The following is a 24,217-nucleotide window of genomic DNA, read 5'->3' as shown; positions in this document are numbered from 1 at the left end:
AGGATTTTAGTAGCCACAGAATGCAGGTTCTTTTGATGTTCCACCTGCTGCTAAATAAAACTTTGAAAGAACTGGACCATTAACTGCTGATTAAATATCAAGTGCACTCTTTTAGTGATTCCAGACAAGACAATTGTGAGGGAACTTCAAATTTTTAGAAACAAATCTTTTTGGTTGCTTAAAAAAAATCCCAAAAAACTTCAGGCATTCAAATTTTCTTTGTCGTAATTGATGCTTTAGACCAGAAGATATATTTTCCTCATGTTTTTTGTATAGGGTATGTAAAATATATTTGTATGTTGTAAATTGTATGTTCAGAAAAATACTGACTTTGGGGAGTCTCAGAAATATTTGTATCAAATATGATACATTTTGAGTTATAGGGTTAAGATTAGGGCAGCTGTTGCGTGATGTCCAAAATCAAATCAGTAGGTCCATATTAAACCACCCAGATGAGACGCCCCAGTCTCATGTATGGTATACAATTATACCGGTTATAGAAAAGCCATCTGCAAGATCCATAAGGCAAGGCAAATTTATTTATATAGCACATTTCAGTACAGAGACAATGCAAAGTGCTCTACATGAGTAAAATATAGGAAAATAAAACAGAATAAAAGCGAGTAGGAATAAAATGCAGAAAAAAAATAGAACATGGAAAAATTAAAAGCAAACAAGTAAAAACAGTTGGGGTACAAAGTAAACTAATTATATTTCAGTAATATAGTTCAATTAGAACAGTCGAAAGCAATCCTGAACAAATGTGTTTTTAATCTTGATTTAAAGGAACTCAGTCATAATTCTTATAAAAAAAAAAGAAGTTGCATTGCCAAGTTGCTTCATACAACAAGGAATTTGACTTTGGTTCCACTTTCCTCTCAATGAAGACATTTTAAGTACACTATACAATAAGGTAAGTATAAATGTTTCTTATAAATATGAATACATACATATTTAATAAATACATTTTCAATAAAAAAACCACGGTCTTCGTCTGGGTACTCTATTAAGGGTTAAACAAATTGACACGCTGGGCGAAGAAAATCATCTCTGGCTGCAACCAACGACGTTTTTTGGGTAAGGACTCTAGCCAAAGTGGAAGTGTGTCAGTGGTCGCCATGATAAGTGCTGTCTGAATAGTGCAGTCAGGAAGGAAGTAGGTAGGAAAGGAGCCTGTATGCTTCCTCTCAGCTCCTTTCGCAAAGGAACCTTGCGAGGTCCCTTACTGGCGCTCAAGAGCTATAAGAAATCCTACAGCACACTGCATGGAAATCAATGACAATTTTCAGAGAGAAGAGAGTGTGCACTTTGTAGTTCTTTTTCAGAAGGCTGTAGGCCCAGATTTCACTTTGATCTTCCATTTAATGTCAGCATTGAAGGCTGTCCAAAATCGGCACAGCAGTCTGAAGCTCCTTTCCTACCCACGGTAGCGTTCTTACTGTTGACCTCATCAAAGGTCTAGGAACAGGAGGTAGGAGCTTTAGTTAGAACATTTGGGATGCAGCCTCTGTATCAGCTGGTTGTAGCTAATAGCGTTCTGTGGCACCGACCTGAAGGTAAACTTCTGAACAGTTTGTGTGCAGGATGTGTGAGGTCTGCAGAGTAGTTAACTGCCCTTTTCCTGACCCTACCCCAGTAAAAGTCCTGAATAGAGGGAAGGTCAGCCCGGATGATCCTCTCTGCAGGTGTAACTGGTCATTGTAGTTTGGACCTGTTCTTTTTTCTGTATGAGCCAAACCACACAGTGACTGATGAACACAGGACAGACTAAATAATGGCAGTGGAGAAAATGACCAGCAGCTCTGGTGGAAGGTTGTACTTCTTCAGTTGCCACAGGAAGTACACTCTGTGCTTCTGAACAGTGTGTGAGGACCATCTCAGCTTCTGGGAAGGAGTGGTTCCTAGGAACCAGAAGTGATCTGCAGCAGACAGCGTTGTTACGGATGGTATACCCAGGAGGTCCACCATCATGTCCACTGTCTTGAGCGAGTTAAGCTCCAGGTGATTCTGACCAGTGGACCAAGCCGATCCACCGCTGTCCTGGATCAGACCAATGACATTTAGTCTGTGAGCTTCAAGAGTTTCAAAGGCTGGCACTGTGAGCTGGGTGAGCTTCTGGAGGAAGATGTCTGGCTTGATGTTGAAGGTCAAGCTGAAGTCCATGAGCAGGATCCTAGCATGTGTCCCTGGATGGTCTGGGTGGTGCAGGATGAATTGTTGTTCCAGATTGACAGCATCATCTGCCAACCTGTTTGCCCGGTAAGCAAACTGCATGGGAGCCTGTGATCTCCCTCAAATGCTTCACTGCAAAAACGGAACTAAAAATAAGTAAAATTTTCTTAAAATTAGTGTATCTGTCCTTGATTTGAGCAGGTAAATAAGATGACCTGCCAATAGAATAAGATTTGTGCACTTAAAATAGGAACAATTCATCTCCATCATCTTATTTCAAGTGCAGAATGTCTAATTATCTTAATTTAGGGGTAAAAAATACTCATTCCATTGGCAAATTATCATATTTACCTGCTCAGATTAAGGACAAAAACACTATGTTTAAGAACATTTTGCTTATTTTTAGATCTGTTTTTGCAGTGTTCAAAACAGGTCTTTAGTTGAAAAACTGTGCTTTAGCTATTTGTTGTAGTTTCCAATGGCTTCCTTGATTTCCCTGGTGAGGCTTGGTTCTCCCAGCTTAAAGCCTTCTGTTTTTACTCAGCCTCCACAGATATGAAGTGAATCATGTGTCAAAGATCTTGGTTTGCACACAAAAAAATGAAGTATGATGTTTTAGTTAGTAAACTAGTTGCTGAAGCCTCAAGGGGTTCATCTGCCCGTTTTCCTCATCCACGTTTCTTAGTAAATCTCATAAAGAGCAACTGCACTACCAACAAAGATCTCAGTGAAGGTGGAGGTCAATGAAAAATGGAGAGAATATGCCTTGAGAGGACTGTGTGGTGTTTAGGAGTTCCTCTTGCGAGAGTAAACACGCAAAAAAACAGGTGAGAAAAGAAAATAGATTTTCCATATTGGCTCTTAAGTGACATTTAAATATGTCTTAAAATAGTCTGTGGGTCATTATTAGCTTTTTCCAAATTTTCTTAAGGAATTACTTTAGTGAATTTGATCCTCTGATTGAGGAATTCATGTGTTCTGTTTTGAGAAAATTGCAAACTTGTCTTCTGACATGCTAATTTTTTTTGCAAACCTGAGAATAGTTTCTGTTCCCGAAACTGGCCTTAAAAATGTAATTCTAGTTACGTTCTTCACAAGCTCCTTTACTGAAGGAAAGTGTATAATTTGGGAGGTTTGGTTTAAAAACATGGATTTAAACAGCTGGCCAAAGTTAATCTTTAATAACCAATATGAAGTTTACAGTAGGAACATGGGGGGCAGGGGTTGCTTGGAGTTACTATAGGAACACCAAGATTTGGCCTAGCAACTGCTAAGCAATCCCAAGATTTTTGTTATGGAAACCCAAAATACACACTAGTAATTTAGTAATGGGTTGATTTTAATTTCAAATATAAAGATTACAAAGTCATTAATTAACTTAATTAATGACTGTGTGGAGGAATCCTTATATTTTCTGACTGTAGACAAATCTCACGATATCATGTAAAGGAGGTTAACGTAAATCAGTAAAGTGGTAAACTTGTAGGATAACGGTGAGTTTGAAAATGGAGAAGTTTCTCGTTCGGCCAGAAACTTCTGTCTGCCATATAGCAACTGCTAAGCTACCACGATGAAATAATTTTGGCGCCGCCAGTGTGTAGGAAGGTGTGGATACTGTCTAGCCTTGGTGTAAAAGCACTGGAGCAGAAAAAGGCCTACTGAAATCAACAGAGTTATGTTTTTTCTGCTCAATCTATTCAACAGGTTAAATACAAGTTCTTAAAACAGTAAATTATAATATTTTCACGTATATAGGTCTTAAATTGTAATCAGAATGGTTTTAATGAGTGTTAAATTGTGCTTGTTGAAACTCTGCAGTGTATCGTATCCTACAGCGTCTAATTCACCCGCTGGTCAGAGTTTGGGAGGCGGGAGGTGGCATCGCGCAGTTGCCCCTAAGGTAGGAAATACTGATGGCACCTGATGCTGAGCTGGATGAAGATGTGGATGCACAAGGGCTCCCTCGTCCTCCCCATTGCAGCCTCAAACAATGCAGTTCATTAGAATGTAATATGACGGACCACCACTAAGTTGTACATAATTGTTGAGCAAAATGCTACATTGTTGTCAACATTAAAAAAAAGTGAAATCTGTAAGGTGAGGTATTAATTTGTTCAGCCCTCCTTGAGTTTGAAAGCAATTACAGCTGCAAGTCTTTAATTCAATTCGGTTCAGTTCAATGAGAAATACTTTATTAATCCCAAAGGGAAATGAACATTTTAGCTTCTGTTATGCAGGTTTCTTCTAACGGTTGTAAATATTGGTTAATGTGGGCAGGAAGGATCGGAACCAGCCTTCTTTTTCAGCTTGTTGAGCTGTTCTAAGTTACTGGGTCTGATGCTGCTACCCCAACAGCTGATGACAGCTGATATACATCTAGATCTCCACAGCAGATTTATAGATCTGTATCATCTTGCTGGTTCCATGGTCGACATGATGGTGGTTGTTCCCTAATGTTCTTCTCTGAGGTCAGAAGCAGAACAGCTGGGTTTACTGAGATTAAATGGCACACTGATTGACTCTGTAGGGAGTGGTTGGGCTGGATTTAAGGTAAGGGTGTCAGAATACATGTGTCTGACAGCATTTTCTGATTTTCATTTGTGGGGAAAAAAAAACAAAATAATAATTATATATATATATATATATATATATATATATATATATATATATATATATATATATATATATATATATATATATATATATATATATATATGAAAAAAACATATTGATCAAACCTTAATGAGAATTGTAGAAAATCATGCACCAATTTAAAACGTGTACTGTTCGAAATGTTAACACCCCGTGGTTGGATCAAGAATTAAAAGATTTTTTTTTGACAGAGAGAGATCTAACCAAAAAAGCAGCAATTATATCTAAATTTAAATCGGACTGGCAAGTATTTTGTAAACTTAGAAATTTTGTAACCAAGGTAAATAAGAGGAAAAAGAAATTGTACTATACTAAAAAAAATTATAGAAATAAAACATGATAGTAAACAATTATGGAATACACTGAATAATATATTAAGAGGACATATTATATCAATTCCAGCTTATTTAGAACATGAAGGTGAATTTTTTACTAGACCAAGTGATATAGTGAATCATCTTAATGATCAAAAAAAGATTGGTGTATTCAGTAATGGTATTTTTATATAATGTTATAATAAATAAAACACCTTTTATTTTATATACAAAACTATCCTTTAGTATTGATGCACATCAGCTGCGTGTAACGTGGTGCAATAAATTGTATTGTCATATGGAAGATTGGAGGACCCCAGGAAGAATAGCTCTTAGCTTTTGCTGAAGGTAATGGGGATCCAAATCAAACAAACAAGCAGTGTCCCCGTTTTTTTTCTAGTTCTGATGATGATTTCTTCAAATATATTGCAGTTTCTCACAAAGAACTGAAAAGTTGAAGTGGTGTGATTATCTAAACCCAGGACACAGTGTATTCGGTTGTGGAGTGAGAAGCAGGTCCATTGGTCCGTGTGAGCAGTCTGCCGGCCAGGTGCATCATCAGCCCCTCCTCCTGAGCGCAGGACGCCCCTCCCGCCAGGTGTGTGCGCCCTGAGCAGGACAGGTTGTCTCACCTGGCTCACCTTACAGCCTGCTGCTGGCTGCTGAACATGGAAGCCCAATATGGGGGCCTGGGCCGCTGCGCGTGCAGCTTCTGGTTGGCGGTGGCCTTTGACATCGTGGGGCTGACCGTGCTCCTCCTCGGGGTCTTTGTCAGCGTCTTTTTCTACGACCTGCTCATCTACGCGGGCGCCATCGTCATCTTCCTCAGCCTCATCTGGTGGGTGTTCTGGTACTCTGGGAACATCGAGGTGCCCCCGGCGGAGCTGGAGGATGACGTCGGCCTGCTGAAGAAGAAGCGCTCTGCGGGCGGCATCGGCGGCGCGGTGAGGAGCCTCTCCAGCCGCGTCTCCAGCGGCATCAGGAACTCTTTCCGCAGGAACGGAGGAGGAGGAACCCTCGGCAGCCGCGCGCAGCGGTCAGCCGCCAGGACTCCGGGGTCCCAGCGGACGGGCCAGGTGAGCGTTGCCATGGAGACCATGGCCCCGCAGGAAAGCACCCTGCACCCCGCAGATCCCCCCGTGGCTGAAGTAGCGATGCCGCACACAGCTATGGAGACTTCGCCCACATAACAGGTGGACAGGTGAGGCCTACAGCGCGGCTCAAAGTTCACCATCTACCTGCTGCCTGACGCGTGCGCGCAGGGGCCCATTTCTCTCACATAGGAAGACCCTGGTTATCTGGGTGTAGCCTTCATTTCAGGCTCCTTTGGGACCGCTATAAAAATATTTTGAAGAGTATTGAATATGAATAATTGAAATTGTGGACATTTTAATCAAGCATATAATGTTCACTAATGGTAAAATTCTAACCATAACATTTTTGGTTGTTCTGTGGTGCAGTGGAGCTGAAAACTGTTCCGCCAGTTTCATACCTGCTCTGACAACCAACATCGGAAGTCATTTCCTATTCTACCCACAGTCAAGAATAAGGAAATGTGCTCATGGGACCTTAAAAAATAATGGCCAGCACTTCCTATAATTTATTTGATGTGAAATGGTGCCTTCTACCACTGGACCACACAGGGGGGAAATCTAACACTCACTTTTTACAACAGGTGGTTTGTAACAACAGGTTTTGGTTCACTAGGAGTTTTCTGTGTGTGAAAAGAAACTGAACCACCGGAGAAAGTTACACGTGACTTGGATCAAAGTAAATGAACTATAGGTGTGAATCCCCCTAAAAGTCTGCTGTTTCTGCAACTGAGCATGATGGTTGGCCCATATACCATCCTATTGTGTCAACGGCTTTCATGTATCTGTGTGTGTTTGGTCAGTCATTGTGGGGTCTTGTCTCTGGTATTAGTACTTGTCTATCTGATGTATCTTTTCTTCTCAAACTGAGCAGCCAAACAGATCCTTGTTTTTGGAACTGAACTAGTTGAAGATAATATTTACTGTTGGATAATGTGGAAAAATAGCTACGTAAATAGTTGTAATCGTCCGACTGTTGAAAGGAGGGTCAAAATCTGAATTAGTTTTAGCAGCTGCACTAGAGTTTACCTTTATAACATTTGGATAATGTTGAAGAACAGATTTGTGACATGTCTGTCTGTGTGTATATATATATATATATATATATATATATGTATATATGTGTGTGTGTGTGTGTGTGTGTGTGAGAGAGGACATATCACCCAGCCCTGAGTTTGGAAGGGACAAACTCTTAATCCATGGGTACGAAACTGCCAAAGATTATGTTATTTACTTCGTTTGTGAAATGATTGTGCCTAAACATTTTGATCAAGATTCATCTGAGGACGTTGGTTCAGTCAGCTGTAACTAGCTGCCCAGTGCTAAGGCTAAAGTCAGACGTTGTAGCAAGAGGTTAAAGCTGCAGGCAGTTACTGCCCATGAGCAACACATTGTAGCTGATGTCGGGGGAAAGCTTTACGTGCAACATTGCAGGAGTTATTACTCATTCACTAATGTTTTATGCTTTAATAACAAACCAGTTCTTATTTTTTGTTTCTTCTTAATGTGGAAATGCAAACAGGAAGAGCTAAATTATCTAGGTAGGAATTTACCTATTTTAGTTGAGCATTTTAAAACTGAACATATTTATTTAACTGTCTTAGCTGTTAAGCTCACACAATTTCTACACATTAACATTAAATCTTCTTAAGATATTTGGATATGTTTCCATCTAATTTTCTTTTTTCTTACATTTTTAATAACAGTCAGTTTGATTTGTGTTCTTTATTCTGCCTATATGTGGGATACCATCGAATTGCAGAAAAATAGTTATTGCTCATCAAGCACACATAAATGTTAACAATCGTACGTAACTCTGTCTTATCTTAGGGAGGCTATGTGAGTCACAATATGTGAAAACAGCAGATGGTCCCTAAAGATCTCCAAACTGCATCAGAAGCCTCTCTTTCCCCCTGCCTGACAAACCCAGTGTTGTATTTGTTTGTCTTTCTGAACAACTACAGTATATTTACCAACATTTCATCACATGGGCCAAAATTGTCAAGTCAAAGGCGCTTGAATAAAAAAATTGAACTAAATTTACCAACAAATTGTACTGGGACTTTTTTTTTTTACTTGCTCCATAAAATATGAGCATGCAACATTTTTAATTAAACCAATTCAGATTTTTTGTAGGAAAATAATTTTCCTATAAAAAATAGTTTTGCTCATTTGCCTTATTAACTAATAGCCATTCTGTTTGAATATTCTTTCGAACTCGGTTGAAAAAAAATAAAAACTCGTCTATTCTCAACAGGAAGAACAGGATTTGTTATTTTGTTGAAAACACTTGCTGTATTTAGCCAATTTTCAGAAATGGATTAAAAGCACGGTGGGCACTAAGGTTTGCTTTCAAGTAATTGGATAGATGTGGTCCTATTTACCGTGAAATTAAAGAGAATATGAACTGTGTGGTTATTAAAAGACAAATACTTTGTGTTGTACCAAACATTATAAACTGTAAGAAGATTTTTAACTTGTCTGTAGTAAGTTTGCCCTAATTAAAAAGAAAAAGCCTCCATCTGCATTAGCCAATTGTGTTGGTGAGGCCAAATCCTTCATAAAATAAGTTACGCTGTAACAAATAATCAATTAGAACGAAAAGCTTTAAAAAGTGTTTTAGTGGAATGGAAGGATGGCCACCAAGCTGACATCCTGGTAAACAGTGAAGAACTGCTGTCATTCTTCACAAACCCTATAACTTTAGTCTCTTGTGTAAAAACTCCTGAACAAGCCCTCATAAAATTGATAAGCATGGAAACGTTACATATCAATAGGTCAGCATGTGTCATTAGATCTGAGTGGTGCAGAAATATAAGGTCAGGGTTATATGATCGTTGCAGACAAGCAGACTGTAGCAAAATGGTTTAGCATTTAGCTTTTTCTCTGCTTTTAATGAATAGCTATATGATAAGGTAACTGTTATTAATAATTATGGACATTTATTATAAATTCTGAGTAATAGAATGTGAAGCAAATACATTAGCTTAAGGGTTTGATGTATTATTTTCTAATAGAGCTGAAACTGCTGTTATAGTTGTTCCTCATTGTTCTGACTTTTTTTTTTACTTTTTAACCCTGACCTTGCAATACTGCCATGACAATGAGGAGATAGAAGGGTGTGAAGCATAAGAGACACCAACAGGGGCGGTTCTACACAGGGGCCATCAGGGGCCAGTGCCCCTGTGGAACTGGCCCCTGATGGCCCCTGTACCAAAGACATAATATTAAATCTGGTTCTTTCAATGATGTGTGCTGACAAAGACACCATAACTGATATGTCCCTTGGACAAATTTCCTTTTTATTTTTTTTTATTTTTTTTTACCTTTACAGTTTTACTTGAAAAACGATTTAAAAATGAAGCTGCTTCAGCCATATTGAGATGGGATCCCAGTTTTCATCTGCTAGGTCAGGGCTCTGCATCCTGCAGTTCCAGAGCTACAGGTGGCTCTCTGGCCCTGTGGCTTACTTAATATATTAAATGCTGAAATATTGCCCTGTTTCTTTGTTTCATCCTTTTGTAACTACAGGAAAAGTGAGAAAAAACCCTGGCTCCACCATGGCCTCCCTGCTGAATTTGGTCTAGAACCGACACCAACATGCAGCATGGTCACCTCTTATTATGACCTTGATGTTTCTACAGACTTAGAGCTGCCCGCCTAGCGCTGATCAGGTTGTCTATGTTCAAGGCAGTCTGCATGTAGCTGACACAATAAGACAATGAAATCATTTTATGCTAACCAGTATTATATCATCTAGTGGCTGGCTTAATGGGATTTTGACTTCTGGGGGAAAGAGACCTTTTGTTGCTGACGAGTTGAAGACACATCAGTCTGAGCACAAGAATCTGACAAACATAAGAGCCATATTTAGTAGGTCCTGGGCGGAGCCATTTGTTTATTCCAGTCCTGTCTGCCTTTCATTCATGCCGTCTTCAAGAGACACGTCTTGGTTTTGTAACAGATTAAACCCCTGGTTTGTTTCTATGCAAGAGGTCATTCATCGGGAAAGGATGAGAATTCATGCCAGATTTATAATTCAATTATTAACTTTATTGACAAGTATGAGATGGATAGTTTTATTAAAATACATTATTATTATTTAGATAGTAGATGATGGAGATTTAAAAAAATGTTGAGAGATGTATATTATAATTATTATTATAATTATGTCTTTAAGTCAGTATAAGAAATTTTTAACACTTTGTAGACCATAAACTTCCCCTTTGTTGTTTGTTTTTATGTTTAATAGTGGATCAGTGTCAGACTTTACTCCAATTAAAATCTGATTTTCTGCTTTATTAAATATAAAGGAGAATGATTACACTTCAGTCACATAAACTAGCTTTAAATCTCCAGCACGATGACTGAATTTTTCCTTTTGAGCTATTACCACACATTGTGTATTTTTTATTTTTTTATTTTTCATTTCATACAAATACAGTTCTTCTATTTTATATTTCTCCATACAGTCTGCAGTACTTTACAGGACGGCCAACTGCTGCAGGTTGGCCATCCTACCCACTGATCCATGGTCCATTTTGGGTCCGGTGTGTTTGTGTAAAGCTTTGTTTTCTGTTAGTCAGATGTGGTTTAAATGCAGAACTGAAAGAACTTCCTGTAACTCTGTGGCTGTAAAATTTCTTATCGCTGGATAACCATTAACCACGGCTGAGAGCGCCGTGGCAGACCATCCCCTAGTTTAAACAATAGCAGGTCAACTTGAAACCAGCTCTGAGACCGATGGAAAATGTTTGATCAAACACCCTGAAATCCCTTTTTGATTAGCCTTAAACTCCATCTCAGCTGAACTCAAGTTTTCTTTAATTTTCTTCTCTTTCTCCCCAACAGGGACATGTCAGCGTCTCCAGTGTTCATTTCCAAGACAGCCTGACCTCCAGAGCGCAGTCTTCAGTTTGCTCCTGTGGACTACACAGATTTTATATCTGTTTCAGTTCTTAAAGGGAAGATATTCATTTAAAATCAGCATCAGCCAGGTCTCAGTATTGACCTGTGAATGTTTTCTTATCTGAGTCACTGTTGAGTTTTCCTGCATGGATGTGATCAGTGTGCCTCACTCACTAAAAACAGGAGAAAGTTCTGGACTAGAACACTGACTGAGACTTTTATGTTGAATTGACAGGAAACTGAAAGCGAAAAAGAGATGAAATTAACAAAAAAATAATAATTGTTCAAAGGAATGTGTGCTATTTCGTATGCAGTGAATGACCTGCACTGATGACTACAGATATTTTTATACTTTTGTTGGTTTTTACTGACTATATTGTGATTGTGAAGATGCTTGTGATCTCTGTAGTGTTCAGAATTTATTCTCAGTGTTTGATGTCCCTGACACTTTCTGATAAAAGATATTTTAATAAAAAACATAAAGCACTTGGATATTATCAACTATACCAGGTCTGAGGTCTCATTTGGATGGATTACATGAAGTTTTCTGAACGGTTTGGACACAATGGTTTTAACAGTAAGGTGAAACATGTTAGGCAGGTGTTCCAGTACTTTCAGAGCCTTCTGCTGCTTGTGGGAAAATCCCAAATATAAACTGAGATACAGATTAAATATGGTCTTTAACAGGAATATTACTAATAATTGAACTTTATTTATCTCACAATGGAGAAATTCACTTCTGCATTCAACCCATCCCCTAGGGGAGCAGTGGGCTGTCACTGTGCGGCACCCAGGGAGCAATCTGGGGTTAAGGGTCTTGCTCAGGGAGCCAGAGTGGCAGTCTGTGGGAGTTGTACTCAGAACCTCCGGGACCCAAGCACAATGCTCTAACCACTAGGCCACCACTCCCATATATGTACAACATATTAATCATGTTTTTGTCTTTTATTGGATGGGTCATGTGACCTATTCAGCAATGGAGCCAACCCTCTCAAGTTAAACATTTTTTTTTTAAATATCTCAAATTAGGCTAATACTTGGGGTAAAACTTACACAGTGCTGCTTTAAATATCACCACAATGACCCCATAATAACATCACTAAGTTGAACCCTATACTATGCAGACACTCTGTCTGCGCTAATGAGTGACTCAACTCCACATGATAATCTGTTGTACTGAAGGCAGTTGATCAACTTTTTGATTATTCAGTTAATAAATTATTTGACCACTTGCTGGGGCACCAAGAGAGCATAAAGTTTAAATTCCAGGGGGAAATTTGTCCTTATATATGATTTTCCAGACAAGGTGTTTTATTTCTTCATATTCAGACAAACACAACACTTGTTTTTTTTTTATTATTCCAGCATACATTGCAGCACAGGAAACGGACTGACAGCAGCTTTAATAGTTTCCTGTAGAGCCTGAGATGGAGCTCTTTGAGAATTTGTTAATGTCTGAGCATTTCATGCTCTGACCTTGTGGTAATTTGGCTTGGATGTCCCCTGGAGAAGGTTGGCAGCTGTGCGGAATAATCCTTCTCTCTGCAGAAGGACGGAAAAGAGCAAATCAACCCCGCCGAGCAGCAACAGTTACATCTCTAAGGTTATTGCCAATGTCTCCCCATCCTGGCATCGTGTTAACACAACCCCTTATGCTAACTGTAGAGTAGCGACTGCCAAAAGTCCTGTATTGATAAAACGAGTCACACTGATCATCAGGTAAGTGCTTTTGGTTAGCTGCACCATATCGCTGTGTGGCCGTAGTTACTTTATGACCCAGTAAGATTCTGATTGAGGACCAGATAACTTTTCTTTCTTGATGTGTAAAGCTACAGGAGGACTGACTGACATTTTACCCTAACATCTTGTAATATGCTCATATTTCTTTATTTTATTTTCCAGTCTGTTTACAGCAAGCAGTTGGCGAAGAGATAACAGCTAAAGTGGTCAGGGAGTCAGACGACGTAAATCTTTTGTTTGGCCAATAAGTTTGGGTCATTGTATATTACTGATCCCGGAAGCTGGATTAAAGAAAGTCTTCAGAAGGCACATTCACACGGTGAACAGGTGTAGCCGGGGTCTTTATTCCCATCCATAGTGATAATCAGTTAGCAACCTTTGGACCCTGATCTTAATTTTCCATGTAGTTCCTGACTGCAGGTCAAAGCTGACTTAAACAGGAGGAGTGTTGTCATGTTTTTATAGTAGCCAATAAGTAATTCCCTTTGTTCCGCCTTGGAGTGTGTTTGGATTATGCATTAGGATGCCTTTTAGGAGTGTCGATTCATTTTCTCACATAGTTACATTCTAACATTTCTATTTTACAGTTAGATTAATTCTCCAATTATGTCTGCACAGACAGACAGAAACGTACCGGGGAAAAGGGATTTAGATAAGTTAGTGGTAATTATGAATAGCTTCTGTTGTACTCGTCCTGATGAGTAGATGGAAAACAGAGGTGCAGAGGTTCCACCTCAGCCCGTGGCGCCCTTCAGTGGCCAAAAACTGTTAAGACACAGGGGGAAGGCGGCCACAACAAACACTAAACCCCCAGATCCTGACAACAGATTCATCAGACATAATGCGACATATTTCAAACTTTCATTTCCTGAAATTGTAATGATTATGGCATACAGATCCTGACAACCCAAGATTCTTTGCCTCAGAAACTCTTAATATTGTGAAAAAGGTGAAACACATTCATAGGAAGTTGAGTGGAAGGTAAACAAAAACTGCGCCAGCAACAACCACATGAGAGGATTGTCAAGTAAAATCCATTCCAGAAACAGGGGGAGCTTCACGAGGATTGGACTGGAGTCCATATTAAACACGTACGTATACAAAAAAAATTGTAATTCATAAAACCACTGCATGCACCCCAGCACACAGTTTTCCTTTTTAGATCACACTCTGAGCCTAAACGTTTTGCCTACCTGGTTCCACCTCATGGTCTGCCCTCCACACACCCAGAGTCAACCATGAATATTCAATGCGAAGCATCTTAAATGGCCCAGCTGGTTGTTGTTTTTTTCACGGTGAAATAGAAACCATGGAGAAAAAGCTAAGCAAATATGAACATTTTTCACTGAGGAGTTTATTAAAGGCATATTTCAGAGGTAAAAGCACAAATGTTGTCAACATTAAAAGAGCTTGTTAAAAAGTGAGCTTGACTGCAGTTTTAAACGTCACAGAGGCCCTGTGTTGAAACTCCTCGCAGGTTGTGCATCCAGCTTGTTATTCTGAGGAGGGAGGGAGACCAGGAGGTTTTTTAGATAAAAAACACTCAAACATGGAATTCAAACTCAACCCTTAATTCAACCAACTTTTTACCAAAACAGCAAGTTTAAACAAAAAAAAATTGTTACTCAGAGTTCTCTGAACTCTTTGAATGGGTGCAGCTTGGTGATGGAAGGTTCCTGTGTCTGCGTTCATAATTGGTTGGGAGGGTGTAATGACTGTAGTATTAACCCATATGATAGGCTAGAATCCAAAAGGAAGAAACACTGTTCTTTAATTTAACTTTTTATTGACCCTTTTTTTGTATTACACCACACGCCTATCGAGTGATATATATTGTTATTGAATTCTTGTCTGGCCCTAGTTTGGCTGCTATTCACCAATTCATGATCACATATATCCCCTGTCTCCAAAATGAGAGTACACATGGGTCAGAGGTGCTGTGAGGACCACTGTAGCAGGCCGTTTTAACATAAAATCGGCTTCTTCTTCCGTGATTACATTTGAGTTATCAAAAAAACAAGTTTTGACTAGTAAAAACTACATTTTGACAATCCCGAATTGTTCTTTAAGATTTATATTCTGGCTATTAAGAAAAATGATTCACAACATCTTTAAGCACATTTTGGAGAATCAAAATGCCTCTTGAGATATCTCATTTGTGATTTAAAGGGTGACATATCAGGAATTATAGTTAAGATCAACAGTTGTGGAGGTTTGACAAGACAGAGCAGAGACACACACACACATACACAAAAATAAATCAAATAAAAAATGCAGGTCATTCACTGCATACAAAATAGCACACATTTCTTTGAACAAAATTTTTGTTTTTTGTTAATTTCATCTCTTTTTCGCTTTCAGTTTCCTGTCAATTCAGCATAAAAGTCTCATTCAGTGTTCTAGTCCAGAACCTTCTCCTGTTTATAGTGAGTGAGGGACACTGATCACATCCATGCAGGAAAACTCAACAGTGACTCAGATAAGAAAACATTCACAGGTCAATATGATAGAAAAGTTAAAGGCTGGTTGTAAAAGTCGGTCCTGAAGTGGCTTCATCTAGAAAAGAGACACAGCCACGCAAATAAACTCCGAGCCAGCTTTCATGTCAAGTGTATCATCCATAGAAGAACATGAGGTTGCCAGCAGGAGGAGGCCAGACAATAGTCCCCTCCAGGATGGCAATCCAGCTAAACAAAACACAGGCAAGATGCAGCTACTGTTGAGAGAGAAAAAAACATCAAAACCAAACAAAAAGCAACCATAGAGACATCGTTGTAGTATGCATGGGGCTGCAGTTAGCCTGGTGAAAACAATTAGAAGATTCTGTCTGTGCTCCATGTTAGGATGGGAGCATACGCGGTATAAATACTGAGCTTCAGGCATTATTATGTTTCGTAGCTAAATTTGCACAAAGACTTTATTGATCAAGCGTTGTGTTACCGGAGCATTGAAAAATGTTGCTTTATTTAATTATCTTATTACATTTTTGTTTTTCTTTGTGAGACATACTGGGCATGTAAAGAGGTGCTGGGTTTCACAGCAGATATCCTCCATGTGTCATGACAATAATCAGTCGATTTGGCACAGGTAATCTGGACCAGCAAGTTAAATGAGCTTGTCAAGGACCAACTGTCATTTTTTGTCACCTTTGTCTGCCTTGATCTCTCAGCTTTGCTCAATACTACAAAACATTCAAACAATTTTAGGATTGTAGTTGTTTAAATGCTAATTTAATTGCATCATGCTAGTATAAAAAACAGTGAATGGCTTTATCAAGTTTGTATATAATAAGGCTGCTGTACATCGGTGCCACCAGGACCTCTGACCCCTGCCAGCAGGGGCCATGGGTGAAGCATCTTGCCCAAGGACACAACTAAGCCAGTTGGCGCAGGGAATTGAACAAGCAACCCACCAGTTACAGGACGAACTCCCTAACTCTTGCGCCACTGTCACACACAGAATGATGTATTTTCTATAAGAAATGTTGTGGGGCTGCAGGATTTAAAAAAATCTGTCTGGGACGTCTAAACTTAAAATTATCAGCCAAAATACTGATTTTCAATTTTTATTGAATGGCATCCAATTTCAATTCTATATGTTCTTAAAGGAACAGCGTGTAACTAATTTGCTGTTGTATTAGCAACAAGTATTGTTTTCTTAAATACATATTCTGCCAAAGACTGATAACAATCATATCAAAAATTGAAGTGTTCTCATAGCTTAGAATCAATTGTTTATAAATACCTGATGGAAATTGTAATGTTTTGATTACAGTTGCCAAAATGGGACAAACTTTTTAGGTTTGTGTATTTTACCTATATATGAACACCATTTGTATACAAATAATAATAGGTAGAGGAGTATAAAACAAGCAAAGACGACCCTGGATAGATCGTTTTCTGGTGAAATAAAGCACTATTCATACTTTTTGCCTAGCGAGAAGGAAGAGAAAGTAACCAAGAAAAGAAAAAAAGTAATAACTGAGTCTATCACGGCATAGCTTTTACCAGTTGGGGACATTTTAGGAGGGAGCAGGGCTTCAAAACGGATGTGGAGGTTGCAGGTTTTCTGCTGGACAGGTAAGTTATTTCAACATAACAGTGAAGTTTATTTTGCCGTTATGTTAGAAACAGAGCTGTGTTGTCCACTACACTGCTCTGTGTAGGGGAGACAGCTAGTTTGTTTGTTAGTTAACATAGGACGAGCTATGGGACACCTGAACATGTGCAGGGTGTTGACATTGTCACATTTATGACACGCTATGGTGTCCATAGTAGTTATTACATGCTTAACGGCGAGGAACCAGGGCGCGCGTCTCTGCCTTTTGTAATTCATCTAGCGTACAACTACATGGACGTAAATCTTACACACTGGGGCTTTAAACAGAACATTGATTTCTACAATCAATTTTTGATATGTAAAGTATTAAACAAAGAATAGACTGCAATGTATTTTATGTTTCTTGTGTTGCCTCCGATTACTATTACATATTGAATAATTATCAGGTTAATGACCCTTGATTAGCCAAAAACATTGACTTTTATTCTCTTTTAGTCTCTGCTTAGAATCTGATTTAAATTCAATACTCTCTAATTTTATTTGAGGAAAACTAATTCGGTTAAGTCTACTTTAAACTGCTATTTATAATCTCAAAGCTGTTGCAAAATGTGATTCCAGGGAGTCATTAAAACAAGTCCTCAATTTTTTTTTATTCTAACATTTCACCACTAAAGTTGGACACACATTAAGTTTTCGAGGTACACTGAACGCACCATATTAACCGAAAGTGTTGCATTCAATGTAAGATGCGCGCTCGTTATTTTCCACGTCTGACAAAATGCGACACAATGTAAATCTAAACTCCTTCTAATCACGTTGTACTGTTAAAATGTTGACTATGGAAGTCAGGGCTTTTCGTGTTTTTCTTTTCTTTTCTGAGGCAAAACATTTTGGTTAACAAAAACCGGAGATATAGCTCATGGTGTGGAAGTGATTTGAATTCCGAGGTACGTGAATGCAACATAAGACTGTCATGTCGGCCCCAGAGGTACCGCTGGTGAGTGAACCTTTCGCCCGTGTTAGTTACTTCCTCAACACGTGTGGCACTTTCCCGGTGAAAACAAAGCATACGTGCATGATGCTCAGATGTAAAGGCTAGCAGCGTTAGCCGCAGCTAGCTGTGTTGTGGTCGGAGGCGTGCACGTGCAGTCCTGACAGCAGTGCCTTCTCAGGGGGAGACATGATTCAAAGCAGGGGTCTCCAGCTCCGGTGCTTGAGAACTACTGGACCAAATTTTAAGAAGCGTTCCTGCTGCTGCTGAATTATTTCTGCCGCGGGTGGTCGTGCTCTGCAGAGGGCTGCTAATGAGCCCGCCACCAGTTGACTGAGCTTTGCTGGAACAGGGTGGATCTGGTGGAAAAGTTGCAGGACATTGATAGTCGACTGTTTTCTCTGGTGGAATCAAGCACAGCAGAGGCATGTGGCTTATATTGTTGCTTTGACCATCAGGGTTGTTTCACACTGCATGCTGATGATTCTAAAGTAATTTATAACCATTCATCCAGTTAGTAGGACACCCCGCTGGCTGAAAGAGTGATCTTTGTAGACAGGTGGCACCAACATGGCATTCTAAAAATAAACCTCCAGACAGAGACCTTCAACATAATAGTCCACCGTCTTTCCAGTCTACGCTTTCAGTGTCAGGGCATAAAAACATTCTAAATATTACCAGGTTGTTGTAAATTTTTACAATTCTACCTCAAGCTGGCTTAGCAAAGTGTGAATAGTCTTGTTTCACTGTATGATGATGACAGGTTGCAAATTCAGAGCTGGCCCAAGGCATAAGCGAGCTAAGATGCAGGTTTAGGGCATGGAGGCCAGTGTGGGTCCCCCTGTCCATGTGACCCATCACACAAAGTAGTAAATAATTTTAAATTGAAAAATCATTTAGGATTTACTACAACTGATGAGTTTAGTGGTTTTAATGATCCAGAGGGCCGTCTTCATAGTTTCATGACTGTTATAATTTCATCTTTAATTATTTGTGCAGCTTGTGTTTGTGCTGGGGTTTGGGTTCATGCGCACTGTAACAGCAATATCATAGATCAAAGAGACAATTTTTTTCTGTGTGTCTGCAAGCACAACCAAGAGGTTGGCTCTGTCAGCTGACTACGGAGTCTGCACTGAAATGGTGTAATTTATTAAATAATATGAAGAGAGTAAAGGCATTCTGTAATCAGGTCACTTTAGTTGTTGCACAGCACTAAAACCAGCAAGTTTGGACACTTTAAAAGGAATATTATTCCATGAAAAGTAATGCCTACTACATCCTCAGTTACTCTGTCTTGTTCCGCTCTGAGTTCCTTGGAGGTCGAGGAGAGCGTATGCGAGATTTACAAGTTCACGCGATAACAAAGGGCTTATAAAGACACTCCCAGTTCAAGGAGTATTACCACCTGCTCCACGAGCTGCAGCTGGATGACTGTTACTTGCAGCTGTACTTCTGTCTGACCAGTGATAAAGAACTGACCTGGTTGCGGTCACCCCAGGTTCTTTGCCTGAATAATATGGTGTTTATATTGTAGACGTCTGTAGTACTAAAACGATTATTTTAACATATTTAATTAAAAGGCAGCGGGATGTTTACAGCTTCAGTACTGGACTCTCACCCAGCAATGCGCTACGAGTAGATTTCTGAAGAGTCAGAGAGTCCTGTTCATTACTCACACAGACATTAGGTAGGACCAATTGTGTACACCCATTCAGGGCGTGCACATTATGATGTCAGTGTTACTTTCATCACAGGGGTGGAGAAGATCTGACACATCCTCCCCTAATCAGTCATTCTGCTCAATCTAAGCATGTCAGGCTCTGTGTCTCCAGTGTCTGTTGTCTATCTGTAGTTTCAATGGTAACAGCCCAGTCTGTGTAATCTCATAATCCGTAACACCAGGACCTGCACCTGCTGTCCTGTGTCAGGGGATCTATCCCCGCTGAAGAGCGCCTATCCAACTGTCATTTTTCAGTTCAATTAAATTTTATTTATATAGCACCAATTCATGAAAAATGTCATCTCAAGGCACTTTACAAAGACAAACTCAATTATATTATACAGATTAGGTCAGGTTACACAGATTGGTCAAAAATTTCCTGTATAATGGAACCAGTTGATTGAACAAAACATGAATAACCAGAAACGTTCAGGTTGGTGTGTGTGTGTGTGTGTGTGTGTGTAAATATATATATATATATATAATGACAAATCTGCTTCCCTGTTTAGTGGAAAAAACAGTAGTTTGCATCCCATATTTAAATAAAACAGGAAATACTTAAAAAAATATGTTTTTAATTTGTAGTTACTGATCACTCGTTTCCCTATTTTACTTTGATAAACTGCATGTTGTTAGCGTTCTTTTTCCTGTTTGATACGATTATAATTGTGGAGGTTGACCTGGCTGTAGTCCGACAGACTGGAACTGAGCAGAAAATTGGACTTGTTCTGTATGTGAACAGAACGGAGCAGTCACGGAGGATGTGAAGTTTGATGGTTAGTGTGCGCAAACTTCTTGAACAAAGTGGAGTGGAATTTCTCCTTCAGTTGTACTTTCATGAATCTCTGGACGACTTGGACAGAACGTTTATTACAAAAAATGTTCTCTGCATTGTCAATGGGCGAGAGGCGGGGTACACCCTGGACAGGTCGCCAGTCTGTCGCAGGGCAACACAGAGACACACAGGACAAACAACCATTCACACACACACTCACACCTAAGGACAATTTAGAAAGGCCAGTTAACCTAACAGTCATGTTTTTGGACTGTGGGAGGAAGCCAGAGTACCTGGAGAGAACCCACACATGCACAGGGAGAACATGCAAACTCCATGCTGAATGTGCAGCATGAGCAAAGTTGTGAACCGTCTGGACAACAGACCTGTAAGTTAACGCTAGCTGTTATTAGCTTCACAGATGGTGTGTTTCCATCGAGCTGCACCGCTCAACGCCCCGCTGCGTGAATGCGTACTGAAACAGCGAAACAACATACGTACAGTGTTCAGTCTGTGTTGTTTATAAGTTAATATTTTAATACATTTTTAAGTGGTACAGGAGCAGCATATAGTTTCCACAAGCCCAGAGTGCCCTTTTGCGGCTAAAGACGGTAACGTTTACTACTTGGTTCATGTTGGTCAGTATGATTTACCATTTAAAATTGATATATAAGTCGCACCTGACTATAAGTCGCAGGATTGGCCGAAAAATACGGTAATCTGCAATCAACAAATGCCTCAAACTAAACACTGATTGCCTTCAGAATAGCAGGAAGGTTTTGACACTTCATTTATAAGTTCATATATATGTATATATCCTATAGGGCTGGGCAACGATTAAAATATTTAATCGCGATTAATCGCCCTGATTAATCGCGATTAATCGCGATTAATCACATTGTATTTACAAACTCCAAGAATGAATTCAAAAGTAGTGTAAAGAGCACTTTTATTTTAATGTTCTGCTGCCATATGAACCAAAGTGTTGTAACATTTGTAGCACTTATTTTATACTGGATATTTTCAACCCATCTATTGAATTTAGTGCACTAGTTGATCTTTTCTTCATAAGAGAACAGCAAGCACTGCAGCCAAAATATGGCCTTTTTTGACCTGCTGTATATTAGCCAGTCCCTAAGCTTGATGTATCATGAAACTGTTGACCTTTTGGGTTTTGTGGTTTTTATTTTATTATTACAATTAAATAATAATAATAATAATAATAATAATAATAATGTTATGTTCAGTGTTTTTTCGCTAATCCACCTCTTATATATTTCAATCCTTATGTAATTTTGTCTGTGTTGTGTGCACCTGCCTGTTGCTTTAATCCTATACATTTCCCCGTCCTGGGATAAAAAAAGGATTAGCTAATGTTATCTTATCTTAAATAACACTTTTTAATATATGTACTGGGTTCTTTCAAGGTCTTAATTACATGTTATGTGTGGGCTCCAGTAACATCCATCCATCCATCCATCCATCCATCCATCCATCCATCCACTGATCTACCTGGATGTTCCCTGGAGGACTGAAACGCCTCAGTCAGAGACGTCAGTGGGTCTGTCGGGGCAATGAGAGAAGTTTCGTCTCCTCTCTCCGTTTCTGGGGCTCGACGTTTTCATGTTTTTTCACGTGCTTAGATAAATTTGTTGTGTTTCCACTGAAATGAACCGGCTTTTTACAAAACATACAGCTTGATTTCATTTACGGTATTAAAATAAAGCCAAACGGTGCTACTTCCTCTGTTCATGTTTTTTCGCTGCTGCGGTCTCTTTCAGCTGTTTGTTTGTTAAGCTTGTGTGAGAGCTGAGTGGGCGGGCCAGGCTGAGCCTGCGTGCTGATTGGCTGACGCCGCTGAGCCATGTACGAGAGGGGAGGGGGAGCGGGAGAGTGCTGCCTGACTGACACTGACTGAAAGCATGTGAGCAACATGCGTTAATGCGCGATAAAATAAATATCGCCGTTAATAGTCTAATGAGTTAACGCGAAATTAACGTGTTAACTTGCCCAGCCCTAATATCCTATAAATTCATATACCAGTTAACATATTAAGAACGGGGGCCCTGACCCCAGACCTGTAGTGACAGGGAGGTTATCACAGAGATGTGTTATCACACTCACTGGATCCACAAAAACCATTACTGGCCACAGGGAAATCTGTCTGGGAAAGACATTGTGATGCTGTGTAATCCACTCAGGTTAAATCTATCAACCAGGCTTTCTGTTCTTAATTTAGATCCTTTTCTGCAGACATATTAATGTTTACCTTCTATATGTGTGTGTCCTGTCTGCAGGTTATAGGAAGGCGATGGTTGGGCGGATCTGCTATTAGAAGAGTCTAATTGACCACCCATGGATCAGATCACGTTTAAACATGACACCGTGCTGTCAGACGTTCACATGCACCTGCCCAATACGCACCACCTCATGACACGCCTCACCAGTGTTGGGCAGCCAGGTGTGTATGATAACAGTTTCTAGTGCCTTTTGGTATATTCAGATGTGGCGGACATGTATTTGGAAGAAATCATTTTGGACAATCTTCCTGTCATGGATGTGATGGATCGCTGTCACGAAGTAATGCAGCAGATTCTATACTTGCCAAAGACTACAAAAACTAATCACAGAGAGGCAGATTACCAATCCACATGTTGCTTAGTTACACTTTGACAACCTGCATTTTCTGCTCCGTTTTGGTGCATTGGTCAGAAAATAGACACTAGAAGATTATTAAAAAACAGATACCATGTTTAATTTAGTTTTCCAATTCTTTTCACATAACTCCAAATTAGGGCTGGACGATAATTCAATAATAATACATGTTGATCAATAGATTTGTGGTGCAATAGAAAAAAATAAGGGTTAATAAAAAGTTCAATAGAGGAACAGTTTCCTTCCTTTTGAATTATAGCCTATCTTGTAGGTTAATACTACAGTCATTAAATCCTCCCGACCAATCACAAACGAAGACCCAGGAATGCTCCATTACCAAGCTCCGCCCCATTCAAAGAGTTCAGAGACCATGCATTCTTTTTTTCTTCTTTAAAACTTGGAATTTGGTAAAAGGTTGTCTGAATAAAGGTGTGTTCGTTACTTAAAAATAGGCCATTAAGCAGCAGGATAAAACGCCTAGGGCTGCACTTAAAATATATGGTTTTAATTTTTGATAATTATCTATATCAATCAATATGATTTCTATTTTATTGATATGCTTTTTTTCTATATTGTCCAGCCCTACTCCAAATAAGAACACTTAATAACTCTTAATTTTGCACAGAAACAAACTGCTCTAATTTAAATCCAGTTTGCATTCAGCTCTGTTGACTTTATCCCATTCAAACAAATTTATTCAAATCCTAAATCATCTAAAAAAATCACAAACATTCTGTACAATAGTCTAAATCAGTGCAACAATAACACAGATTCAGAAACATACAGTAAATCATAAAATGTAGCTTTTTCAAACAGATCTTATTGGCTCACGTTAACAATTTTTATACCGTTTTAATACAATTTTTTAATAAGCTATTCAGACTTCAGTGGAGTCTCCACTAGGTGCACCAAACATAAAGGGCGCAGGTATCTTAAAAATGATCCAAAGGATCTAAACAGACTTGAGTTGCTCTTAAGTTGTAAAAATAAAAGATGACAATTTGATTTAGACTTGTGTCCTAAAGACTTGTCCAGGACTCCTGGTCTGCACAGACGAAAAAAAGCAGAAATTCAATATTAATAGCTTTTAATCATATCCTCTCAAGAGCATTAATGCCTGTTTGTATTGCTAAATGGATA

General features: G+C 39.2%; 2 protein-coding genes across 4 annotated transcripts in view; both read left to right on the top strand.

Annotated features, from left to right (window-relative positions):
- Positions 1-5,365: 5,365 nt before the first annotated feature.
- si:dkeyp-72e1.6 (transmembrane protein 238-like) lies at positions 5,366-11,643 on the top strand. The gene is made up of 2 exons (XM_012879530.3): positions 5,366-6,339; positions 11,081-11,643. The coding sequence occupies exon 1, from the start codon at positions 5,807-5,809 to the stop codon at positions 6,326-6,328; it is 522 nt and encodes a 173-aa protein (XP_012734984.2). The 5' UTR covers positions 5,366-5,806; the 3' UTR covers positions 6,329-6,339; positions 11,081-11,643.
- Positions 11,644-17,871: 6,228 nt separating this feature from the next.
- Positions 17,872-24,217, top strand: part of mettl22 (methyltransferase like 22) — a 53,913-nt gene continuing 47,567 nt past the window's right edge. For all 3 annotated transcript variants that reach the window (XM_012879559.3, XM_036148573.1, XM_036148574.1), the window contains exons 1-2: positions 17,872-17,933; positions 22,720-22,883. In XM_012879559.3, the coding sequence (XP_012735013.3) occupies positions 22,778-22,883 (106 nt within the window). In that variant the 5' untranslated portion in view covers positions 17,872-17,933; positions 22,720-22,777. The remainder of the gene's footprint in view (positions 17,934-22,719; positions 22,884-24,217) is intronic.

The sequence above is a fragment of the Fundulus heteroclitus genome, chromosome 16, assembly GCF_011125445.2.
Source record: "Fundulus heteroclitus isolate FHET01 chromosome 16, MU-UCD_Fhet_4.1, whole genome shotgun sequence".
In the NCBI taxonomy this organism is placed as follows: domain Eukaryota; kingdom Metazoa; phylum Chordata; class Actinopteri; order Cyprinodontiformes; family Fundulidae; genus Fundulus; species Fundulus heteroclitus.
The sequence above is the reverse complement of the archived record's forward strand: the minus strand, read 5'-3'. Positions and strand labels throughout refer to the sequence as shown.

Bases quoted from the DNA above. Each gene is read 5' to 3' on its own strand.
- si:dkeyp-72e1.6 (XM_012879530.3), top strand. From the start codon at position 5,807: ATGGAAGCCCAATATGGGGGCCTGGGCCGCTGCGCGTGCAGCTTCTGG.